We start from the raw sequence: 24479 nt of genomic DNA, 5'->3' as shown, positions 1-24479 counted from the left end.
GCATGAAGATGACGTCATGGTTTATGCACAGATATCTCCGTAAGCGAGGAGCACGGTAAGGAACGTGCCTTTCCGTCAACAACCTCCCTCAAACCAGAGATAGTATTACAGTTAACCACAAGGGTCCGCTACCTCCCATGTTACTGTTGGCCACCAGCTCCCAGAAGTTACTATTGCATTACATCGCCGGAAGATTTCGCCAGAAGGTAATTCTGAACAGGTGTTCGTAATCATGGGATCAGAAACCCAGAGCCTAAGACTTAGCCAAAGCCTGAGCGACTCAGGCCGGCAGTCGTAATTTTAATCTTTTTGTACACTCACAAATTAGCCTCGGAAAAATGTATCCTCGGCCATAGGGGTTCTACCATATGAGTAGAGAAGCAATAGTTCAAGAAACTCTTAGCGAAATGATTTAAGTGATTGTGTATGTATTTGCATTCTACTTTGCTATATGAGACATGAACACAAATTTTGTTGTGAAGCCCCTGAAAATTTGGCCACGAGCCGCCACTGAGTATGAGGGCGATTAAGAGGGGCTAAGCATACGAAGGGGTCTGGAAATGTACCTGTAAAGTAAGTGAGAAAGGAATAGTTGGCCGAGTTAGTTACGAAAGAAAGGGAGAAGCAAGATGGTGGAGTTGTGTGACGTAGAGGGAGAGATAGGTCTGACCTATCTCAAGCTGAAGTGCTGAATCAGACCGACTGTATTTCTAGAGTAGAGCAAGGTAGAAAACAGTATTAGGTTAGAGGAGAGTAAGATATCAATGAAGCGAAGAAAGAAGAGCCGAATTATGTATCCGTCTCGGCAGGAGATTACAGAGGTAGCATGCTGCATGTGGAGCTGGCAATCCGCCCACGTGTGAGCTGGTACTTAGTGGAAGGGTGGGGAAGGTAGCATTGACATCTGAAAGGTTCTACGAGGGGTCGGTTTCTGGCCTCATGAGACATGTATGGTCGCGGCATCCCAGGCAAGGATGGTCGGAGTTCCTCACCAAGGGGTGATGTCGCAGCCAGACAGATTTAGCTATAGAATTATTTATAGATTTAGTTGTTGCAGTTAAGTAGTTAGTCCAGTCATGTGTTACCTTTATTTCCTTATACAGATGGTTTTTATCTGTGGTGGGGTAATATAGCTGTAATGTAATGTAAAATGTTACTCAGTTGATTTCTCAAAAGCAATGCATGCTAGGTTTATCTTCCAATGTTGATATTTTTTCTGTAAATACGAGTGTTCTCACTGAAATCTACCGAATTTCCATGTTTTATAGTTAAACAAAGTTCACTAATTGTGAATTTTTGTGCTGGACGTTGTTACAGAGCACATTTTCTTCTCAGGAAACAAAGGCAAATAGTTTCTTTCACTGTACTTCATAACGAATGCATAAGAAGTTCGAGATTAACAGCTATCCTTTACTTTAAATTAGCGGTTCTTAACCTTTATTGTGTTTCGGACTCGTTTGGAAGTCTGGTGAAGACAGTGGGCATCCTTCCAATAAAAATGAACATAAGCACGTAAACAGATCCTTGCAGGCAACATTACTTGATTTTATTGAATATAATAGCCGTGTACAGCATATGGATAAAGTAAACAGTCTTAATCGAAAACATAGTATGTTTTTAAGTTCTTATTACTAAAATTTGTGGCCACTCCATACAAAAATAAAGTCATCGCGCGCAAATTGAAAGAAAAAACTTCATATTTTTAATTCATCTTTAAAGTCCTTTACAACCAGAACGTTACTGTTGTCATGAATAAGATGAAACCGTGGAATATTCTTGGTAAAGACAACACGCATGCTGTGTTTGACATCTATTAGATGTTATCTTTTTGCTTTGATAGAAACAAGTCCTGCAAAACCCACAGTATGTATTTGCAAATGAGATCAGAAGACCCCCTCCCCCCTGAGACTTGCTTTACCAGTTGATGGTAGGCTTCTTTCAATCCACAGCAGAAATCTCCAAGGCCCTTCGAGTTGACGTAACTTCTTGACATTTCCTTTGTCTTCAGGTCAGTGAGGTCATCTGTGGGAAGGTCTTCACTAATACGGTCTGTTGGCGAGAAACGGATTACGAATCCATGCTTCTACTTGAAGTTTACCTGATCTGAAGTAAACGTCGAAAGAGTTCTGCAGAGTATCCATATGTTGTCTGTAGAATTCTGCCAGCAGATATATTGTCACGGCTTTGCCACTCTCTACTGCATCCTACAGCAGCACTTCCCCTAGTATTGGAAAGTTTGCATAGCTACCTCCGACCTCTTCTTCCATAGCGGTAGTTTGACCAGAAGAGTTGTATTATTTTCGCGACAAACTTTCATCGTTACAGGATTCATATTTCACGCATTTATAATAAGCGGTCAACTGTACTGAATGTAAAACTCATTTACAGTAAGAAAAGTTCAAGTATGATGCTTTGTATTTATTACTGTTTTGTTTAAATTTTGTTTCCAAATTTGCCCAACTATGGACCGCATTTAACTTAGGCTTCTTGGCCTTTCTTCCCTTCTTTTCCTGCAACCTCGTCATCCTTTTGCTTCTCATATTTCTCTCGTCTCCGAAAAAAGATCCGTGCGGACCTCCGTGGGTTTTCTGAACTCTCTTCTATTGTGGATCATGTGCAGTATAATTCCAACTTCTTCCGCATTCCTTTTGACCTCTTCTAGCTATTAGAGGTGGCATTTAACCCCATCATGTTTGAAAATACTTTTCGTCAGCCATTTGTCACTCATTCTTAGTAGCTATCCATAGAACTTCAGTCTTCGTTTCCGCATTGTGTCCGTGATCTTTCCAGTGTAGTTGTAGACCTCTTCATTTCTCCTTTTTTTTTTTCCAAGTCCCATCAGTGGTAGTCTTCTTGCGGTCCCAGAATTTTCCTCAGTATCTTCCTTTCCTTCTCGAGTTCTTGCAGCTCCCCAATTTTTTAATGAGAAATAAGACATTCTGAAGCGTACAATCCTTCCGTTTTTGATACTGAGTTATAATGTCTGATTTTGGCATTATTATTATTATTATTATTATTATTATTATTATTATTATTATTATTATTATTATTATTATTATTATTATGTTGTTGTTGTTGTTGTTTTACACACTATATTAAAACTAAATGGGCATTAGACTATTCACATCGAAGTGATATTTTCAGGCACCAGAGCGAGCACTAGCTTCATCAATCACCCGCTAGAATGAAATGCAAGTCATAATAGACCACATTTTGCTCGCACGGCTGTCTTCATCTCTGGACATTACTGTTTAACTCCTCTCGTGACTTCGCAAGATCTGTTTCTTAGATCGTGACTGGACATCAACATTTTAACAACATGCAATATTAGTCCAAAGCCTACTTCGTGTTACAAATATCTCATTAACCCTTATAGAACTGAAAATGATTCAGTCAGCACTTTACTTTATGCCATACATCAGTTAAGAAAACGGATCAAATTTTCATGAAATAAAGGCAAAATTGTGGAGGAATATGCATAAATGGCCATGACTTTAATGCGTCTGAATTGAGATTAACTCAAGTAGGTACCGTTTTGTGCAGTTAAATTAATGGCATCTTGGAGATATGCGTATCATTCAGAATAGAAATAAGAAAATAGTTAATTGCTTTTTAATTTTAGATTAATTTTAATTCTGTCTGATGCTATATTGTTAAATGTGACACACCCAGTGGCGAGAGATCCGGTGTACGCGTAGGACAAAGAAGCACTATGATGTGATGATCACACCCAAGAACCGTCGGATGATGTGTGCCACATGCAGTCGCGCGTTGTCCTCTTAGTACTGGGCCCAGGCTAACCTGAAGATCGAGAACAACAGGCTACACTGCATCCACAATGTGACGATCGCCTGTCAGTGTACCAGAGATGCGCACTGTGTACGAGCGGGATTGAAAGCCGATGACACCCCAGACGCAAGATCAGTACGACTGTGCACAATGGAGGACTTGGCCAGGAATATACCACGTTGCCGCCAGGCACGGATGTGGCGATCGTAATGCTGCAAGCAGAAGCGGGATTCGTGGAGAAGACGATGGCATGCCAACGCCCCTCGAGACCGGACGTTCCCCGTACCATTGCAGTCGCAGGCGTCTGTGGTCAGCGGTCAGTGGCAGCCGTAGTAATGGGCGTCTGGACAAAATGCCTCACTGCTGCAAACGGCGACGAAGCGTACTTGACGACTCCGATGGATGTTTCACATACCTGAAATCCTGAGCGAGGATGTATGATGTGGCTGTACGGCCCGAAATTGCCATTCGCACCCCATGTCTGTTATCGCGCTCAGTGGTGCAATGGGAGGGGGCCATCGACTTCCTGTATGTCGCTTACCTCCTCCTTGGCCCACTGATCCATTATCCGAATCATTGTGGTTGCACTTTTCCAATGATAGAACCAATTTTACGGTCGGAAAATTCATAATCCCCAGATAGCAGGATTGTGTGGTTGACGTGTACTTCGATACAACATGCCAACTCCGTTCGCGCACATGGACGGCAGGGAAAGACAGTACCGTTACTTACCTCTCATAATCAGTGGCTGTTTTTCGTTTTTCATTCCTTACCCTGAAGGGGTAATTTGGGCCAATTAGACGGTGACGCCCTCTCTCTGGCCAGAAGATGTGTAGTGGTGATTTGAGATGAGGTGTGATCGGCTGTGGTGCATGAATATGAAGTCTCCCGGAATTTGCCTGGAAGTGAAAATGGGAAACCACAGAAAAACATTCTCAGGACAGGTGACGGTTCAACCTCCCTTCCCCCAAATGCTGATCTTGGATTCAGAACCACACTGTTCGGTTTTCAGCGTCTCTTCTACCTCCACTTACATACCGCTTATCAGTGTCGCCACTGGGTTGAGCAATTAATCCATCCGGGAGACAGTGGGTTCGAATCACACTGTCGGCAGCACTGAAGACGGTTTTCCGTGATTTCCCATTTTCACACCAGGAAAATGCTGGGGCTGTACCTTAATTAAGGCCACGGCCGCTTCCTTTCAACTCCTAGGCCATTCCTATCCCATCGTCGCCATAAGACCTATCTGTGTCGGTGCGACGTAAAGCCCCTAGCAAAAAAAATAAGGCCACGGCCGCTTCCTTCCTATTCGTAGGCCTTTCCTGTCCCATCGTCGCCATAACAGCTATCTGTGTCGGTGCGGCGTAAAGCAAAAAAAAAAAAAAACAATTAATCACGTCATTGTCCTAGTCTCCTCCTTGCATTCCTTAGTGTGGGATCCATTAAGTGCAATGACTTGGTGCTGCAGTTTTATTGACCAACAATGTATTAACATATAATGACAATATCATGACAATATTAGTGTAAGACGTGTGTTGTGTGCGAGCTCCGCATTATTATGGAAATGTGATGGTTTTATCGGCGACACAAGAGAGAGATTGGTTTCTTAAACTGTAAGTTACACTGATCATCTTCGATAATTATTTTGTTTGATCTTGTATACTATTAATCAAATACTGAACCTTAATAGCGCATGTTTTACTTTATAACCTCCAAAAATAAACATTGGTTCAGTGTAGCCAACTGTGAAATCTGGGCAAGAGTATTTATACAACCAGTGACAGTTAATCCCAAGGAATAGTAAAATACACTGACTGACAGAGCAAATGCAACACCAAGAAGGAGTGGTTCGAAAGTGATGAAAGTTGGGGAAAAAACAGAGACGGCACGGACGAATAATTGATGTTTATTTCAAACCGATATGCAGGTTACACAATGCGCACGGCATCGACTCAGTAGGATGTAGGACCACCGCGAGCGGCGATGCACGCAGAAACACGTCGAGGTACAGAGTCAATAAGAGTGCGGATGGTGTCCTGAGGGATGGTTCTCCATTCTCTGTCAAGCATTTGCCACAGTTGGTCGTCCGTACGAGGCTGGGGCAGAGTTTGCAAACGGCGTCCAATGAGATCCCACACGTGTTCGATTGGTGAGAGATCCGGAGAGTACGCTGGCCACGGAAGCATCTGTACACCTCGTAGAGCCTGTTGGGAGATGCGAGCAGTGTGTGGGCGGGCATTATCCTGCTGAAACAGAGCATTGGGCAGCCCCTGAAGGTACGGGAGTGCCACCGGCCGCAGCACATGCTGCACGTAGCGGTGGGCATTTAACGTGCCTTGAATACGCACTAGAGGTGACGTGGAATCATACACAATAGCGCCCCAAACCATGATGCTGCGTTGTCTAGCGGTAGGGCGCTCCACAGTTACTGCCGGATTTGACCTTTCTCCACGCCGACGCCACACTCGTCTGCGGTGACTATCACTGACAGAACAGAAGCGTGACTCATCGGAGAACACGACGTTCCGCCATTCCCTCATCCAAGTCGCTCTAGCCCGGCACCATGCCAGGCGTGCACGTCTATGCTGTGGAGGCAATGGTAGTCTTCTGAGCGGACGCCGGGAGTGCAGGCCTCCTTCAACCAATCGACGGGAAATTGTTCTGGTCGATATTGGAAGAATGGCGGTTGACGTGGCGTGCGGGGCTGCCACCGCTTGGTGGCGGATACGCCGATTCTCGCGTGCTGACGTCACTCGGGCTGCGCCTGGACCCCTCGCACGTGCCACATGTCCGTGCGCTAACCATCTTCGCCACAGGCGCTGCACCGTGGACACATCCCTATGGGTATCGGCTGCGATTTGACGAAGCGACCAACCTGCCCTTCTCAGCCCGATCACCATACCCCTCGTAAAGTCGTCTGTCTGCTGGAAATGCCTCCGTTGACGGCGGCCTGCATTCTTAGCTATACACGTGTCCTGTGGCACACGACAAAACGTTCTACAATGACTGTCGGCTGAGAAATCACGGTACGAAGTGGGCCATTCGCCAACGCCGTGTCCCATTTATCGTTCGCTACGTGCGCAGCACAGCGGCGCATTTCACATCATGAGCATACCTCAGTGACGTCAGTCTACCCTGCAATTGGCATAAAGTTCTGACCACTCCTTCTTGGTGTTGCATTTGCTCTGTCAGTCAGTGTACTTCCAGTGGATCCAACTGTGAAATCTGAGCAAATAGTATTTATCTAATCAGTGGCATTCAATCCCAAGGAATACTAAAATATTTCCAGTGTAACCACGTATTCAATTTGTGCAAAGAGTATTTATACAACCGTTGCTGTCACTCTCAAGGAAGAGTAAAATATTTCAAGCTCCATCATCTCTCTTCGTGTTGCCTGTCTAGATTCTCGGAGCTCAGCGACTGTTAACCTTATTTAACAATGGATATGTGCAATATCTATAAAAAATAAAACCTATAGTAGGTCAGACAAAACTAACAGGATTACATGTGGTTTTTGTGATAAAGCATTTCATACAAAGTGTCTAAATTTACTAAACGAGGACATTGACAGTTTAGGAAGTACAGCTGCTTGTTGTAAATGTGACAATTGCACTGACAAAAGTAACAGTCTCCCAACAATCGGACATGAGAGGGATACTGCTGGCACTATGGACAGTAACCAACCTGGAAGAGAGAGCTGTAGTAATAAAACTCTTTTTATTCAATAAAACTGAAGATGAGTGAACAGAGTGCGATACAGGCAAATATAATAACCATGGAGAAGACACAGAAATCTTTAGAAACAGCTCTTGGAGGAATAAAATATTAACTTTTAGAAATGCAGCGGGGAATTGGATCGGTCAAGAATTCTCAGAAAGAACTTGAACGTGATCTAGGTAAATCCATGGAAGTGTGCCATGAAAAGTTGGACCACAGTATCTCATAACAACAAGAATATAATAAGGGTGTTACAAGAGGTCCTGGGGATGATCGAGAGTTTGAAGGATAAGAACATAAAACTCAAGAACGAAATCTGGAGCTAAAACAGCGCATTGAAGACTGTAAACAGTACTCGATGGTACACTGACTGACAGAGCAAATGCAACACCAAGAAGGAGTGGTCAGAACTTTATGCCAATTGCAGGGTAGACTGACGTCACTGAGGTATGCTCATGATGTGAAATGCGCCGCTGTGCTGCGCACGTAGCGAACGATAAATGGGACACGGCGTTGGCGAATGGCCCACTTCGTACCGTGATTTCTCAGCCGACAGTCATTGTAGAACGTGTTGTCGTGTGCCACAGGACAAGTGTATAGCTAAGAATGCCAGGCCGCCGTCAACGGAGGCATTTCCAGCAGACAGACGACTTTACGAGGGGTATGGTGATCGGGCTGAGAAGGGCAGGTTGGTCGCTTCGTCAAATCGCAGCCGATACCCATAGGGATGTGTCCACGGTGCAGCGCCTGTGGCGAAGATGGTTGGCGCAGGGACATGTGGCACGTGCGAGGGGTCCAGGCGCAGCCCGAGTGACGTCAGCACGCGAGGATCGGCGCATCCGCCGCCAGGCGGTGGCAGCCCCGCACGCCACGTCAACCGCCATTCTTCAGCATGTGCAAGACACCCTGGCTGTTCCAATATCGACCAGAACAATTTCCCGTCGATTGGTTGAAGGAGGCCTGCACTCCCGGCGTCCGCTCAGAAGACTACCATTGACTCCACAGCATAGACGTGCACGCCTGGCATGGTGCCGGGCTAGAGCGACTTGGATGAGGGAATGGCGGAACGTCGTGTTCTCCGATGAGTCACGCTTCTGTTCTGTCAGTGATAGTCACCGCAGACGAGTGTGGCGTCGGCGTGGAGAAAGGTCAAATCCGGCAGTAACTGTGGAGCGCCCTACCGCTAGACAACGCGGCATCATGGTTTGGGGCGCTATTGCGTATGATTCCACGTCACCTCTAGTGCGTATTCAAGGCACGTTAAATGCCCACCGCTACGTGCAGCACGTGCTGCGGCCGGTGGCACTCCCGTACCTTCAGGGGCTGCCCAATGCTCTGTTTCAGCAGGATAATGCCCGCCCACACACTGCTCGCATCTCCCAACAGGCTTTACGAGGTGTACAGATGCTTCCGTGGCCAGCGTACTCTCCGGATCTCTCACCAATCGAACACGTGTGGGATCTCATTGGACGCCGTTTGCAAACTCTGCCCCAGCCTCGTACGGACGACCAACTGTGGCAAATGCTTGACAGAGAATGGAGAACCATCCCTCAGGACACCATCCGCACTCTTATTGACTCTGTACCTCGACGTGTTTCTGCGTGCATCGCCGCTCGCGGTGGTCCTACATCCTACTGAGTCGATGCCGTGCGCATTGTGTAACCTGCATATCGGTTTGAAATAAACATCAATTATTCGTCCGTGCCGTCTCTGTTTTTTCCCCAACTTTCATCCCTTTCGAACCACTCCTCCTTGGTGTTTCATTTGCTCTGCCAGTCAGTGTAAATAGAATAGAGATTCAAGGCATTCCAACACAAGCTAATGAAAATACAGTGCATTTAGTGAAGGCTGTGGGAAGACCTATGGTCATAAATATTAATGAAGAGGATATTGATGCATGTCATAGGCCCTCAAGTAACCCTAAACACCCGTCGTCTAATACTATCATCGTCAAATTCTGTCGGAGTGTACATAAAGATGAACTGCTGAGGAAACGCCGCGTGAAAAGGAATCTATTGATTTTGGATTTGGGTTTCCCCTACAACAATCCAATGTATATCACTGAGAGTCTGTGCCCTACCAGGAAGCGGCTTCTGGCTCAGTGTCGTCAACTTCGTAGGTCATCTAATGTGAAGCATCTTTGGACAAGGAATGGTCGAATCTTCATGAGACAAAGTGATAATTCACCTGTTGTCAATATTGTCTGTGGAGAAGACATCAGCAAATCCAAGAAGACTATTAATATTGTGTAATGTGTTTGTTAGATAATGAATTTATAATTTATTATCAAAACGTACGCGGATTAAGATGTAAAGCGCATACTTTATACACAGGTATATTATCTAATAATTTTGACATAATATGTCTGGCTGAGACTTGGCTGAATGATGCTTTACATGATTCTGAACTATTTGATAGTAGGTATACTATATTTCGTAAGGACAGGAATGCCCTAAGTAGTTGCAAAAAAGATGGCGGTGGAGTCCTGATTGGTGATAAGGCATCATTTAATCCAGAAATGGTTCATTCATTAGACGCAAATACTGAGTGAGAATGGGTTAAATTTACCTTCAACAATAACAAGTACTATATCTGTACAGTTTACTTTCCTACAAATTCACATTTAGATGCCTACTTAGAATTTTTTAGTGCCGTAAGTGAGAACAATATATTAATTTACTTGGAAATAACATTATTATAGTTGGTGACTTTAATTTCTCTGAAATAGTTGACAGTACGTATGATTTGAACAAAGGTAGTAATATAACTTAACAATTAAGCAGGGTATTACATTTTTTCTCCACTCTCTTAACAATGCACATAATACTGTTGTAATAATAAGGCACTTGATCTTGTGTTAAAAAATTCATTAGGCACACGTATTGTTGAAGAAATTGATCCAATCATTCCAAAAGACGGGTGTCATCCTGCTCTTCAGATAGTACTTAAACTTAACCGAAATACAAGAAAAGAAAATAATCATCATAGAAGGTATAATTTCACAAAGACAGATTTTGAGAAACTTTACAGTCTGTTCAAGGAAACTGATTGGATTAATATTAAAGAATGCAGAGTTGTTAACTTAGCCACACAACTTTTCTATGATAAAATGTATGCTGTATTGGATCAATGTGTTCCGAAAATCGAAAAGCTACAAGAAAAGTTATCCCATCTGATTTACAAAGGATATTATAAGTAATATTAAATTAAAAGAAAAATTAGAAAGAAGAAAATTTTGAGTATTGTATGCATATATTTAAAACTCTCAGAGCAAAAATAGAAAGAGATATAACTATTGCATACAACCAATGTGTCCAGAAGATCGAAAATAACTCGAGTAATGATTGTAATGTATTCTGGAACTTTGTTAATAATAAGAGGGGATGCTTAAAAAATAACCCACAGTTTGAGTTTCAAGGTTGTTTGTTACAATCACCAGATGACATAGCTAATGGATTTGCAAACTGTTTCGAAACTATGTACTCTCAGGAAAAGGCTAAATATAATTTGGAATTTAGAAATAATGATCCATTAAATGAAATAAGTGTACTCAATATACAGCATATAACTATAGAAGAAGTTCTTAAGGCACCACCTAAAACCGAAGAAATCAGTAGAGCCTGATGATATTCCCCCGTATATTTTGAAAGGCTGTAGAGAAGTATTAGTATATCCTTTAACCATTCTCTTCAACCGAATTGTAAAAACAGAGACATTCACTGACTTGTGGAAGCATACCAAGGTTAATCCTGTATATAAAACTGGAGACATAAAATTGTTCAGTAATTATAGACCTGTTACTATTCTTTGTGCCTCAGCCAAAATTTTGAAATCACATTTTACAAACAAATTTATGATCATGTTAGAAATAGTATCTCACCGAGACAACATGGATTCATGGCGAGAAGATCCACAATCACAAATCTTTGCAACTTGACTGAATATGTATCCGCTAGTTTAGACGAATATGCACACGCTGATGCAATTTACACGGATTTTCAAAAAGCTTTTGAAAAGGTTAATCATGATTGCTTAATAAATTTTCTTCCTTTGGATTTTCTACTACATTACAAGACTTGTTGTTGTTGTTGTTGTTGTTAGTCGTTTAGTCGCTTTCGACTCTCCGTGACCCCATAGACCAAAGTGCACCATTTCTTCCTGTCGTATACAATTTTCCGAAGTCTTTCTAAATTGAGAGCCGTGGCTTCCTTGATGTCATCAATCCACCTCATCCGTTGTCGCCCTCTTCTCCTGTTACCATCAGTCTTCCCCAGCATTAAGGTCTTTTCCAGTGAATCATGTTTTCTCATGATATGACCGAAGTACTTTAGTTTTTGCCTGAGTATTTGACCTTCCAGTGAACAGCCTGGGTTGATTTCCTGTAATATGGACTTATTAGATCTCTTCGCAGTCCACGGAACTCTAAGGAGTTTTCTCCAACACCATAGTTCAAATGCATCTATTCTTCGGCGCTCAGCCTTTCTTACTGTCCAGGTTTCGCTTCCGTACATTGCTACTGGGAAGACCATAGCCTTCACTATACGAATCTTCGTTCTTAAAGTTACGTCTCTACTCTTGAAAACGTTATCAAGGTTGGCCATTGCCTTCCTCCCAAGGAGCAAGCGTCTCTTAATTTCATGGCTGCAATCGCCATCAGCAGTTATTTTGGAGCCCAAGTAGATGAAACTAGGAACAACCTCCATTGTTTCACCATTTATATGCCAGGAGGTGATAGGTTTAGTTGCCATGATCTTTGTTTTCTTGACATTCAACCTTAGTCCAGCTTTTGCACTTTCTTCTTTCACCTTCATTAGTAGATACTTAAGTTGTTCTTCACTTTCTGCCAACAGGGTGGTGTCATCAGCATATCTAAGGTTATTTATATGTATCCCACCAATTTTAGCTCCAGTTTCTGTTTCATCTAATTTGGCATTCCTCATCACATACTCTGCATATAAGTTGAATAAGTAAGGTGACAATATGCAGCCTTGACGTACACCTTTCTCAATCTTGACCCATTCAGTTGTTCCATATAGGGTTCTCACCGTAGCTTCCTGATCAGAGTAGAGATTTCTCATAAGGCAAATAAGATGATCTGGTACTCCCATAGTCTTGAGTACTTGCCACAATTTATTGTGGTCGACACAGTCAAAGGCTTGAGCATAGTCAATAAAGCATAAGTATAGGTCTTTCTGGAATTCTCTTGCTTTTTCCATAATCCAGCGAATATTAGCAATTTGATCTCTGGTTCCTCTGCCTTTGCGGAAACCGGCTTGTTCTTCAGGTAGTTCTCGATCTACATACTGCCGAAGCCTATTTTGCAGGATCTTGAGCATAACCTTACTAGCATGCGATATAAGTGCGATTGTTCGGTAGTTTGAACATTCTTTAGCGCTGCCCTTCTTTGGAATTGGGATGAACACTGAGTTTTTCAATCTTTTGGCCACTGCTGGGTTTTCCATATTTGCTGACATATTGAATGTAGCACTTTCACAGCATCCTCTCCTAGGATTTTGAACAGTTCTGCAGGGATTCCATCATAACCACTTGCCTTATTGTTTGCAATACTCTCTAGGGCCCACTTGACCTCACTTTCTAAGATATCTGGTTCTGGCTCTGACAACAGAGTAACTTCATCATCAGGAGTATTCCCATCTTTCCTATACAAATTGCCTACATATTCCCTCCACCTTTCTTTAATCTCCTCTGCTTCAGTAAGATCTTTTCCATTTTTATCTTTTATCATTCCAATCTTAGCCTGGAATTTCCCTCTGATGTCTCCAATTCTTATGTAAAGATCTCTTGTCTTACCCAGTCTGTTATTTTCCTCAACTTCCTTGCACTGTTCATTCAAAAAGGCATTCTTATCTCTTCTAGCTAGTTTCTGAAACTCTGCATTTAATTTAGACATTTTCGATCTTTCCCCTTTGATTTTTGCATTCCTTCTTTCTTCTGCTATTTGTAGTGCTTCACCCGATAACCATGTGGCCTTCTTCTTTTTCTTTTTCTTGGGAATATGCTTTTCCGCTGTCTCCTTAACAACACAACGTACTTCTGACCATAGCTCTTCTGGGACTCTATCTCTTAAATCTAATCCATTAAATCTGTTTCTAACCTCTACTGTATATTCAAGAGGTATGCTATTCAGGTCATATCTGCTTGATGGTTTAGCTCTGTCAATCCTCTTTAATTTGAGCCGGAATTTGGAAATTAAGAGCTCGTGATCTGATCCACAATCAGCCCCAGGCCTTGTTTTGCATGACTGTACAGCACTCCTCCACCTTTGACTACAGAGTATGTAGTCGATCTGATTCCGACATTTACCATCTGGCGAGGTCCAGGTGTATAGGCGTCGTTTGGGCAATTGAAACAGTGTGTTGGTAATGACCAGTGAGTTGTCTTGACAGAATTCTAGGAGTCTCTGTCCAGCTTCATTTGTTGTGCCAAAGCCAAATTTTCCCGTTACTCCATCTACAGTTTGATTTCCTACTTTGGCATTCCAGTCGCCAATAATGAAAACGACATCCTTCTTTGGTGTTAACTGTAGCAATTCTCGTAAGTCTTCATAAAACTGGTCAATATCTTCCTCTTCAGCTTCAGTGGTTGGTGCGTAAATTTGTATGACTGTGATGTTAAAAGGTTGGCCTTGAAAACGTACAGACATCATTCTATCAGTTTTAAAATTGCACCCCATTATAGTTTTACGCACCCTGTTGCTAACTATGAGGGCAACTCCATTTTTCTTTTGGTTTTCATGTCCAGAATAGTATACCATGTACTCATCTGTAGCAAATTCACCAATACCAATCCATCTCACTTCGCTTATTCCCAGTATATCGATGCCCAGTCTCTTCATTTCTCGTTTGACTATATCCAGCTTTCCTTGATACATGGATCTTACATTCCAAGTTCCTAAACAGTACTGTTCCTTGCAGCATCGCACATTTCTTGAGGCTTCTCTCAACGTAGTTCCCCCCGGAGATCCGACTGGGGAACTTGAAACTCCGGAATATTTTGAATTGAGCAAAGCCATGGGGTTTTCTTGGGAAAATTACAGTGGTGGTTTCCCGTTGCCTTCCACTGTCCTCCACTCCTGTTGGCTCACTGACCCAGTTTCCCGCTGGGGTTGTAAACCCAACCTTCCACTGGGTTGCTCAGCTTAACAGGGGCACCACGCGTAGGTAGGATTTGGAGAATTGAGGTGTGAGAGGCTAAGTGAACTCTCTTGGTGAGTTCATATATTCGCATCACACCCCCGTTTCTAGCCAGAGTCTCAAGATGTTCGTAGAGACTCCCCCAGGTATCGTATTTAAAGGATAGAAATCAGGTTGTAAATTACAAAAGTCGTATATCCTACAAAATACAAATTTGATGTGAATTCTGGAGTTCCTCAGTGTTCTAACTTGGGGCCTTTGCTATTTCTTATCGTTGTAAATGACTTACTGGAAACTGAAATTCTTATTTTTACTGATGATATTAAAATATACAAATCTATTAAAACAGTTCTGATTGTCAAAACTTCAAAACGATTTAGATTCTCTTGTAGACTGGAGCAAACAGAATAAGTTAAATTTTAACATAGGTAAATGTGTAGCCATAACATTTATTCGGAAGAAACAGAAGATAAAATATAATTATGCAATGGATGGGTCGATGATGAGTTGAGATTATCATCTCAAAAATCACGTGGAATTAGGAAGGGCTCTCGGCCTTAAAACCGCTACAAAATCCGAAGTGATCCTAGGTAACTTTAGCGACTCAGAAATTTTAAGACATATATTACGAAATCACGGTCTTTTTGTTCTACTCGGCGCCATCACATGATAAACGTGAAGGATCAGTGTTATAAAGCTTTAAAACTTGCAGCATATTATAAGCTATTTAACCATTATCACAACATTTAAATTAATTCTACTAGGTCTCATCGTAAGAATGGACGATTCGTAGTTTCCAGGCCATTTCATTTCATGTAAGACTCATTTCTGAGTTTAACATTGTTGTTTAACGCTACTTTGAATGAAGTAATGAATGAAGAATGAAACAACGTAATACATTTTTTTGCTAGTTGCTTTACGTCGCACCGACACAGATAGGTCTTATGGCGACGATGGGACAGGAAAGGCCTAGGAATTGAAAGGAAGCGGCCGTGGCCTTAATTAAGGTACACATTTGCCTGGTGTGAAAATGGAAAACCAAGGAAAACCATCTTTAGGGCAATACTTTATTTAGGCTGATGCTTTCACGGCCTGTAATAATTGTAGACGTGATAATAAGTGATAGTACTAATCCCAACAACTCATAAAAGTATAACAAGTTTAACCGCATAATGATAATAATAATAATAATAATAATAATAATAAGAAGAAGAAGAAGAAGAAGAAGAAAATTCTTGGGCCCCGTCAACTACGGACATTCACACTAGACTTTGTGTTATGTTCATCGGCCGCGATTACAACTTGAGTCATCTCGACTATTGCACTTTAACATACCCCATACCCTTCCTCGAACTATTTCAATAGCAATCTGGCTTGTTGTAAACGATAACAAATTTTCCATGTCTTGCACATGATACTAATAAAGCTTACAATTAGCCTATTCAACATCCCGACACATCAGAATGCCTGTTGATTGCTTTTCTAAACATTTACCAGTCCAAAGTGCCGCTAGACAGTTCCACGTTAATGGGATACAGATTTCGCTCAGATCCTGTCAATCAACACGTCATCTGTTGTTACTATTGAAATAATGAACGTGCGCTAAAGTTCACAGCAATATACTGTGAAACATGAAAAATGTATTCGACAGCTGTATTTTAGTGCCATTCACTCTAGCATGCCCGTATTTCCATTTCCCGCTGCAGAGAAATTGGATTATTTTAATTTCACGCTTTCTTGGACGGTGCTAATCAATAACGAGACATTTCGCCCGTTCGTCTTCAATTATATTCCAGACACAGCCTATTTGGAAACACTTGCATTTGGAAATGAATGAATATAACCTCTATTAAAGTTGCTATTAATTTAAGAAACCTGAAGTGGGAAGTCTGGTCTCGGAACCTGAAGCGATATCGATGCAGAGGAAACGGGGAGACCGCAGGACATCCTTGCGGTGATATCTGTTGACGTTCGCACTAATGAGCACGCTTCTCCGAGGAGCGTCTTTCAGCAGCGTACCGGCCCTCGTTTCTGTTTATTCAAACGAACCAGCCTTTTTGAGTCAAAAAAGCCATATATTAATTCCTGAAACTGAAAACATATCATTGTCTTCTGGGAGTCCAAACTCTTACGTTACAGATGTAGCCGGGTTTTTTTTTCTAGTGGCTTTACGTCGCATCGACACAGATATGTCTTATGGCGACGATGGGATAGGAAAGGCCTAGGATTTGAAAGAAAGCGGCCGTGGCCTTAATTAAAGTAAAAAAGAAGGTAAACTCGTGTCCTCTTCCCGAAGTGGTGCAGCTCTTTTCACGCACACCCCCATTGGAGGTGAGCTGCATGTACCATTTCAACCACATACCAGCCCTCCTACCATTGTTAAATTTCTGGCAGTACCGGGAATCGAACCCGGGCTCCCGAGGACGGCAGCTAATAACACTAACCGTTACGCTACGGAGGCGGGCCTTAATTAAGGTACATACCCAGCATTTGCCTGGTGTGAACATGGGAAACGATGGAAAACTGTCTTCAGGGCTGCCGACATTCGAACCCACTATCTCACGCGTGCAAGCTCACAACCGCACGGCCAACTCGCCCGGTGTAGCCGGTTTAATCGTTTGCCAGTGTTCTATGGTACTTTTTGATGGCATATTAATGTTAGCGTCTGCTTGATTCTGATTTGTTGTTGATTGGATCATCAGTCCATAGACCGATTTGATGCAGCCGTCAATGCCATCCTATCCTATGGTAAGATTTTCATTATTTCTACGTATCTAATACATCCTAAATCTACTCTAATCTGTTTGTCATATTCATGCCTTGATCTACCCCTACCGTTCTTACCGCCTACACTACCCTCAAAAACAAATTGAACGGGGATATCTGATAAAAAGGTACGAACTGAACTTCGTATTCCGCTTATCTCAGGTAAATAGAATAGAATAGAATAGAATCCCGTCCCCCAATTCCGGATCACCTGGAGCTGGGGAGAGAGCATTCCTTTATTGCAATTCTTTGAATTATGATACATGGCTTACAATACCCTCTTACAATTATTGGCTGTCACTATACTGTATACAGGTAAATAAAACAGTCAAAATGACCAAGTATAGAATCCCCCTAAGCCAGTCTACAGACCCAGGCATCCTACTGTTCAAACAGGTCGTAAGAACCAAGAAGCCGAACACCCGTTACAAACATCGCGGCTCTTGGCTAACTTACGACCTGTTTTAAATGGTTACCACCCCACTTTTCAGCCTATTCCAAATTAAAACTCTTATGTCATTAAAAATCAAAATTGCATCCCCCTTCTCTAGACCCTTCTTCTTCTTCTTCTTCTTCTTCTTCTTCTTCTTCTTCTTCTTCTTCTTCTTCTTCTTCTTCTTCTTCTCCTTCTTCTTCTAATCCTCAAAATTCCAAGCAATTCTATTTTTAACAATTCAGAGAAGAGGAGTTTCTTTCCTGACATGAGGGTTAATTTTCCTCCCATGACAGATCAGTTTTCCCCGCCAGTGTACGTGATGAAGATTTTCCGACTCATCGGCATTTCGCGGAAACAGATCAGTAGAAGGGTATAAGTTTCGTCCTGGGACTTTCAGGTACTCGCTCTCAAAATACTTTGGGTGTCGTATCTCTTCATTCATGATTCGATCTACCAGTCTCACATTCAGCATTCTTCTATGACATCACATTTCAAAAGTTTTTATTCTCTTCCTTTCTGAGCTAGTTATTGTCCATGTTTCACTTCCCTACAATGCCACGCTTCAGAAGAAAGTCTTCAAAAACATCCAATTCCTGTATCAGTCTTCGAAGTGAGCAATTTTTTTCTTAAGAAAGACCTTCCTTGCTTGTGCTTGGAAGTGGTACTTTTACCTCCTAGACCTGTAAATGTACCTGCTAGGTATAGTTGTTCTCAGCTACGTCGAACCCTGTTGGCGTCTTGGGAATCGGAGTGGCTAGCTATCCGTACTTCCAATAAGCTGAGAGCAAGTAAGAACACAACTGCCGTATGGAGGTCCTGTTTCCGGTCCGCATGGAGAGAGGCCGTAGTTCTGTGTAGGATAGGTCATGGAAGATCTACTCACTCTCACCCCTTAATGAGGGAAGATCCCCCAGTGCGTTCATGTGATGCCGGCTTCGCCGTGGCCCACATCCCCACATAATGCGCCGACCTCTCGGGCCTAAGACGGAACGTTGGCCTCACACTCGAACTCATACGTACTAGCCGATGACGAGAATACTGCTAATCTCGTCATTCCCTTCATGCGGAGAGTAGATTACTTAAAGGTATGCACATTTCAAATGTTCTGCAACTCAGGCCACTTGTGTTCCCTTTCAATGCACTTGTGAACCTTTCGGCTTAATACAATAATTTTTGATTTATTTTTAATTCATTTTCGAATTGCTCTGTTGAATGAATTGTTTTGTTTTATATCAAATTTCTTTTCCACTTAATTTGTTCCGAGGGGATGATTACCTAGTTGTACTTCCTCTTAAAACAAAAATCCACGAACCTACTACGCTGGCGTAGCAGGGGAAGAGGTGATACTCCCACATGGCGCGTCCCAGGTGGCGGATAGGGAGGTCCTAACCGGCTTGCCGGCGGACTTGAGGGAAATAAAATACCTCTCGCGGACCAAACACACAACCTCCTGTGGGTGGGGGATGCAGACGAAGATTACTACCAGGGTATCCCCTGCCTGTCGTAAGAGGCGATTAAAAGGGGCGACCAAGGGATGATTATATTAGAACCATGACACTCCTTGTGCTTAGTACCACCACGCGGGGAACACCATGGGTCGCTTTTCCTTGCGCGCGTAGTACCACTATGTTAGGTACCAAATAGGTTTGTGATTAGTAGCAAACGAAAGCGCGACGGCTTTTACAGTACCTGTGATTAGTAGCACTATATGAGCGACACCATGGGATGACGGAACCCATGGTCCTGGCTTGCCTATGATTAGTACCCACTATATGAGGAACACCACGGGATAGTACGAGTCCCTGTGGTTAGTACACTTAGGTGATGAACACCATAGGTTTGCGTTGCTTGTCAATGGCGCCGCAATGTGCGAAACACAGTAGGTCTGTAATACATGTGCGAATTTCATTACCTGTGAGTAGTACCATAATGTGTGGAATATCGCGAGTCTACGCAACTCTTGATTAGTACCGCAACATGGTGCTACTTTTCTAGAGATAAGTACCATTATGAGGGGCCGATGACCTTGGTTTTTGACCCTTTTCGACTACAAGCATCATCGATTCAGTATCGTGCTATAGAAGCAGCCCCTTGGTCAGTAAGTAATACCATTATTTTACGCCAGCTTCTGCGCATGTGAGGCACTGTGGGTCGGTTCCACTGATTGTTTTAAATTCATATTCATCCATCCATTCATACTTCGTCCTCACGTTTTGAATTGTGGTCAGTGGATGTTTTGGGGCTTTTAATTTGTCATTTCATTTCGTCTCATTTCGTACCATTAGGGGCCGATGACCTACATGTTAGGCCCCTTTAAATAACATGCATCATCATCATCATCAAAACAAAAATCACACCACCATGGCATAATTAGTTATTCTACTATCCAAGTAACAGTATTAATCTACTTCCTTAAAGACTTCATTTCCTAATCTAATATTTCCTGCATCACCTGACCGTTCGACTGCACTTTATTAATTTTGTTTCAGATATATTTTTCTTGTACTCTTTCTCCAAGACCATTCAGCGTTTTACCCAGGTACTTTTTATTTATTTATTTATTTATTTATTTATTTATTTATTTATTTATTTACAACATTTGCCGCACAAGCCATTAGTTTTTTTTTATTAAATGATACTAAAACAGAGAAGGGAGCGATCGTGGTTTATATGCGGGTACTCTCCTGGTATTTCCTTGTCGCTCGAGTGGTAAACCACGGGAAACAACACCTCTGTTGAGCCACAGTGGGATTTACTGAAGCCATCCAAGTCTGCGTGCACTCCTTACAACTTTCATACGAGGATTTAGATTCTTTACGATAAGCTTACATACTAAGATGTAAGCCACGGCTCAGTGATAGCAATCATGTTGTCGTCATTGTAGAGTTACATGGGGGAGAAAACAGCCCGAAGGATCCTTTTCTAACGCATTGTGTACAACCAGCTGACGGATTCTGTTTGCGAGACGAATTTAATTTGTGCCAATCACATTTCAGATAGATACGATGAAAAGTATTTCTTCTGAGGAATTCTACAGTCAGTCGTTCTCTGTGAAAAATGCCCATATTGGCCTTAGTAAGAAAAATCACTGTCAGAACAGTTATTCAAACTCATTTCTCCAATATAGGTGAACTTAATGTACCTATTTAAGCACATGCCAGCCCTACCGGCAATCTTACATTTCTAACAGCACCTGGAATTGAATTCTAGCCCCTGAACTTCCTATCCTATTTGATTTTATATCATAATCAGTCAGGTACTTCGCGAATGCACCTTGTGAGTGCAGTTAGTGCAGTGATTATTTTCTCATTTTATTCTATTATCCACCTATTCTCACATACATCACGGTCTCGGTCCCGAATCTCGACGGATAATCGATTTTTTTACAATATTATTTATCCCGACTTCCCTTTTCTTATTCACCTCACGGATAATCCGAGTTTCTGCAACATTCTTTATCTTGACCTCTCTTTACCTATTCACCTGACGGATAATCGAGTTTCTGCAGCATTCTTTATCTTGACCTCTCTTTACCTACTCACCTGACGGATAATCGAGTTTCTGCAGCATTCTTTATCTTGACCTCTGTTTACCTATTCATCTGACGGATAATCGAGTTTCTGCAGCATTCTTTATCTTGACCTCTGTTTACCTATTCATCTGACGGATAATCGAGTTTCTACGGTATTCTTTATCTTGACCTCTCTTTACTTATTCATCTGACGGATAATCGAGTTTCTGCAGCATTCTTTATCTTGACCTCTGTTTACCTATTCATCTGACGGATAATCGAGTTTCTGCAGCATTCTTTATTTTGACCTCTGTTTACCTATTCATCTGACGGATAATCGAGTTTCTACGGTATTCTTTATCTTGACCTCTGTTTACCTATTCATCTGACGGATAATCGAGTTTCTGCAGCATTCTTTATCTTGACCTCTGTTTACCTATTCATCTGACGGATAATCGAGTTTCTACGGTATTCTTTATCTTGACCTCTGTTTACCTATTCATCTGACGGATAATCGAGTTTCTACGGTATTCTTTTTATTGGCCTTTCTTTACCTATTCAGCTGACAGATAATCGAGTTTATGCAGCATTCTTTATCTACATCTCTCCATTATCTATTCACCTGACGGATAATTGAATTTCTGCAGGATTCTTTATTTTGACCACCTATTCACCTGATGGATAATCGAGTTTCTACAGCATTCTTTATCTTGAGTTTTCTTTATTTATTCATCTGAAGGATAATCGAGTTTCTACAGCATTCTCTGCCTTGACATCTCTTTACCTATTCAACTGACTGATAATCGAGTTTCTGCAGCATTCTTTATCTTGACCTCTCTTTACCTATTCACCTACAAAGCGTACTTACGTTTCAAGTTACCTCCGTTGATACTCTGTGCTGCAATTCTAACTGTTGTATGAACAGAACGAAAGTCTGACCAGAAATATGATAAAATAGCGAGTTGAAATTTGCTTCCGTGTACATCTTCTGGCATGTGCATGGCGTTGTTTCACGGATGAGGAAGTTTGTTGGAGTTCCTTTCACTGCAATATGACGCAGCGAGACTGATACGATGTGCACTAACTTTCGCAGCTGACCAACACACTCACTGACACCTGTCTGTTTTCACTTGATAACAGCAAACTGCTTGCACTTCATACAGTATGAAAAGAGCAGAACGTTCTTTAACTCTAGTGTATTCATAAAATGTCATCCACAAATTCAGGACCCTATATCTACTTACTTTAAATCTCGGGTACCATGGCAAAATGGTCAGCGTGCTGACCTTTGGTCACAGGGGTCCCAGGTTCGTATCCTGGCAGGGTCGGGAATTTGTCGTCTTCGTCATATTTCATTCTCATCATGACGCGCAGGTCGCCTACGGGAGTGAAACCCAATGATCTGCATCTGGCGAGCCGAACATGTCCTTGGACAGTCCCGGTTCACTAAAAGTCATTTTTTTCCCCCATCATTGATGGACCATGAGTCATCTTGTAGTAATTTGCTTGTCTGATAATTGTGTGGCTGGGGCATCCGCACGAGCGACTTGGCCATGCGGTTAGGGTCGCGCAGATGTGAGCTTGCATTCGGGATATAGTGGGTTCGAACCCCACTGTCGGCAACCCTGAATCGTTTCCTATTTTCACACCAGTCAAAAGGCCACGGCTGCTTCCTTCCCACTCCTAACCCTTTCCTATCCCATTGTCGGCATAAGACCTATTTGTATCGGTGCGACATAAGGCCAGTTGTAAATAAATAATTTTACATCCTGCTATCTGATTTTACGGTTTTCCGAGGCGCTAAGGGGTCAGAGGAGTTCTTTTACGTGGTGGCAAATGGATCGATGCTAGCTTGGCGTATTTGAGCACCTGAGCCGGGATCGAACCCACCAACTTGGACTCAGAATTCCAGCGCTCTACCGTTTGAGGCACTCAACTCAGCATATATGTTTAATTAATAGGGTCTGGGATTAGAAAGGAAGCAGTTCATGTCCCATGTGAGAAATTATGTAGGCATTCACAGGAAGTTGATTAGGTAACTACGTAAGACCATTTCTAGGTTGGCCTACAGTCGGCGAGGCAAGGAGAGGAGGAACGGAGAGTCCAGAAATATGGGTAAGTTTTTCTGTGTCCACGATTGTACATGCTTTTTTAGGCACGTTGTTGCCGTTCATTGGTGGTTCTAATTTCAGAGAGGCTTTCTTCGGCGATAAAACACAGACATTGGTGCTACAGATTTATTGTGTCTTCGCCTACCAAGCAACCGTTGCTCAGCCCTATAGTCTGCAGGTTGATGACGCGTGATTACCACGAAGGATTCTCTGTTATTCTTGACTTTCTAGACAGGGTCTTATTTATTCAGTTGATTTTAAATACAATAAAGGAGATATTTTTTATTTTCCATAGGCGATGATATGGATCGAGAAATATTTCTTGTCGTGAGGTTGGTGATATATTTTATAATTAGTTCTTCTTTACAGGCCGTGTTTACACAACCCTGGATATAGACTGCTGTAGAGAGAGACCGATCCTATAGTCGTACCAACGTGAGACAGTCTTGATATGCTGATGGAGAACTCACAATAAATAGTATGATTCTGTAGACAAACAAACGACCGTTGGAATGTATGTATGTTCAGTCTGCAGCCCTAAGGCTGGTTGGATCCTCAGCAGCTCTGCCATCAGCTGTCATAGATGGCCTAGGCATCACTGAAGAGGCGTACTAGGGAAATGAGGAGTGATGTAGTTTCCCGTTGCTTTCCTCACCGAGCCAGAAGTTGCTATTACATATCAGTCTACCAAGTCCACTGAAATGCATGCACCAATCGACCCCATGAGCAACATTTTCACACCATTCATAGCAGGGAATGGCTGCACAAGGAATGGCATTACTAGCATCGTTCATACCTCAGTCACTTTTAGATTGTCTATGCCAAGGATAAGATGGAGACAGATCAATGAAAGTAACTTTGAACACGTCCGTATGTGCTTATTTACAAACTCAAAATATTTATTAATTGTCAAATATAAAATAATAATGATAATAATAATAATACGTTTTTAATAGTTTAAAATAAATATTATTGGTTTACATAATTTAACATAA

At 42.2% G+C, this 24479-nt stretch overlaps 2 protein-coding genes across 4 annotated transcripts in view; one reads left to right on the top strand and one right to left on the bottom strand.

Moving 5' to 3' along the window:
- tws (protein phosphatase 2 regulatory subunit tws) overlaps positions 1–24479 on the top strand; it is a 905968-nt gene that overhangs the window by 245113 nt on the left and 636376 nt on the right. The gene's annotated exons all lie outside the window — the stretch shown is intronic.
- LOC137501478 (craniofacial development protein 2-like) lies at positions 13697–14787 on the bottom strand (the record flags this gene model as incomplete). Its single annotated transcript, XM_068228511.1, has 1 exon — positions 13697–14787. A coding segment is annotated over exon 1 (843 nt), but the record flags the coding sequence as incomplete, so codon positions are not given.

The sequence above is a fragment of the Anabrus simplex genome, chromosome 7 (assembly GCF_040414725.1).
Source record: "Anabrus simplex isolate iqAnaSimp1 chromosome 7, ASM4041472v1, whole genome shotgun sequence".
NCBI lineage: Eukaryota > Metazoa > Arthropoda > Insecta > Orthoptera > Tettigoniidae > Anabrus > Anabrus simplex.
This window is presented reverse-complemented; position numbering and strand designations above follow the sequence as displayed.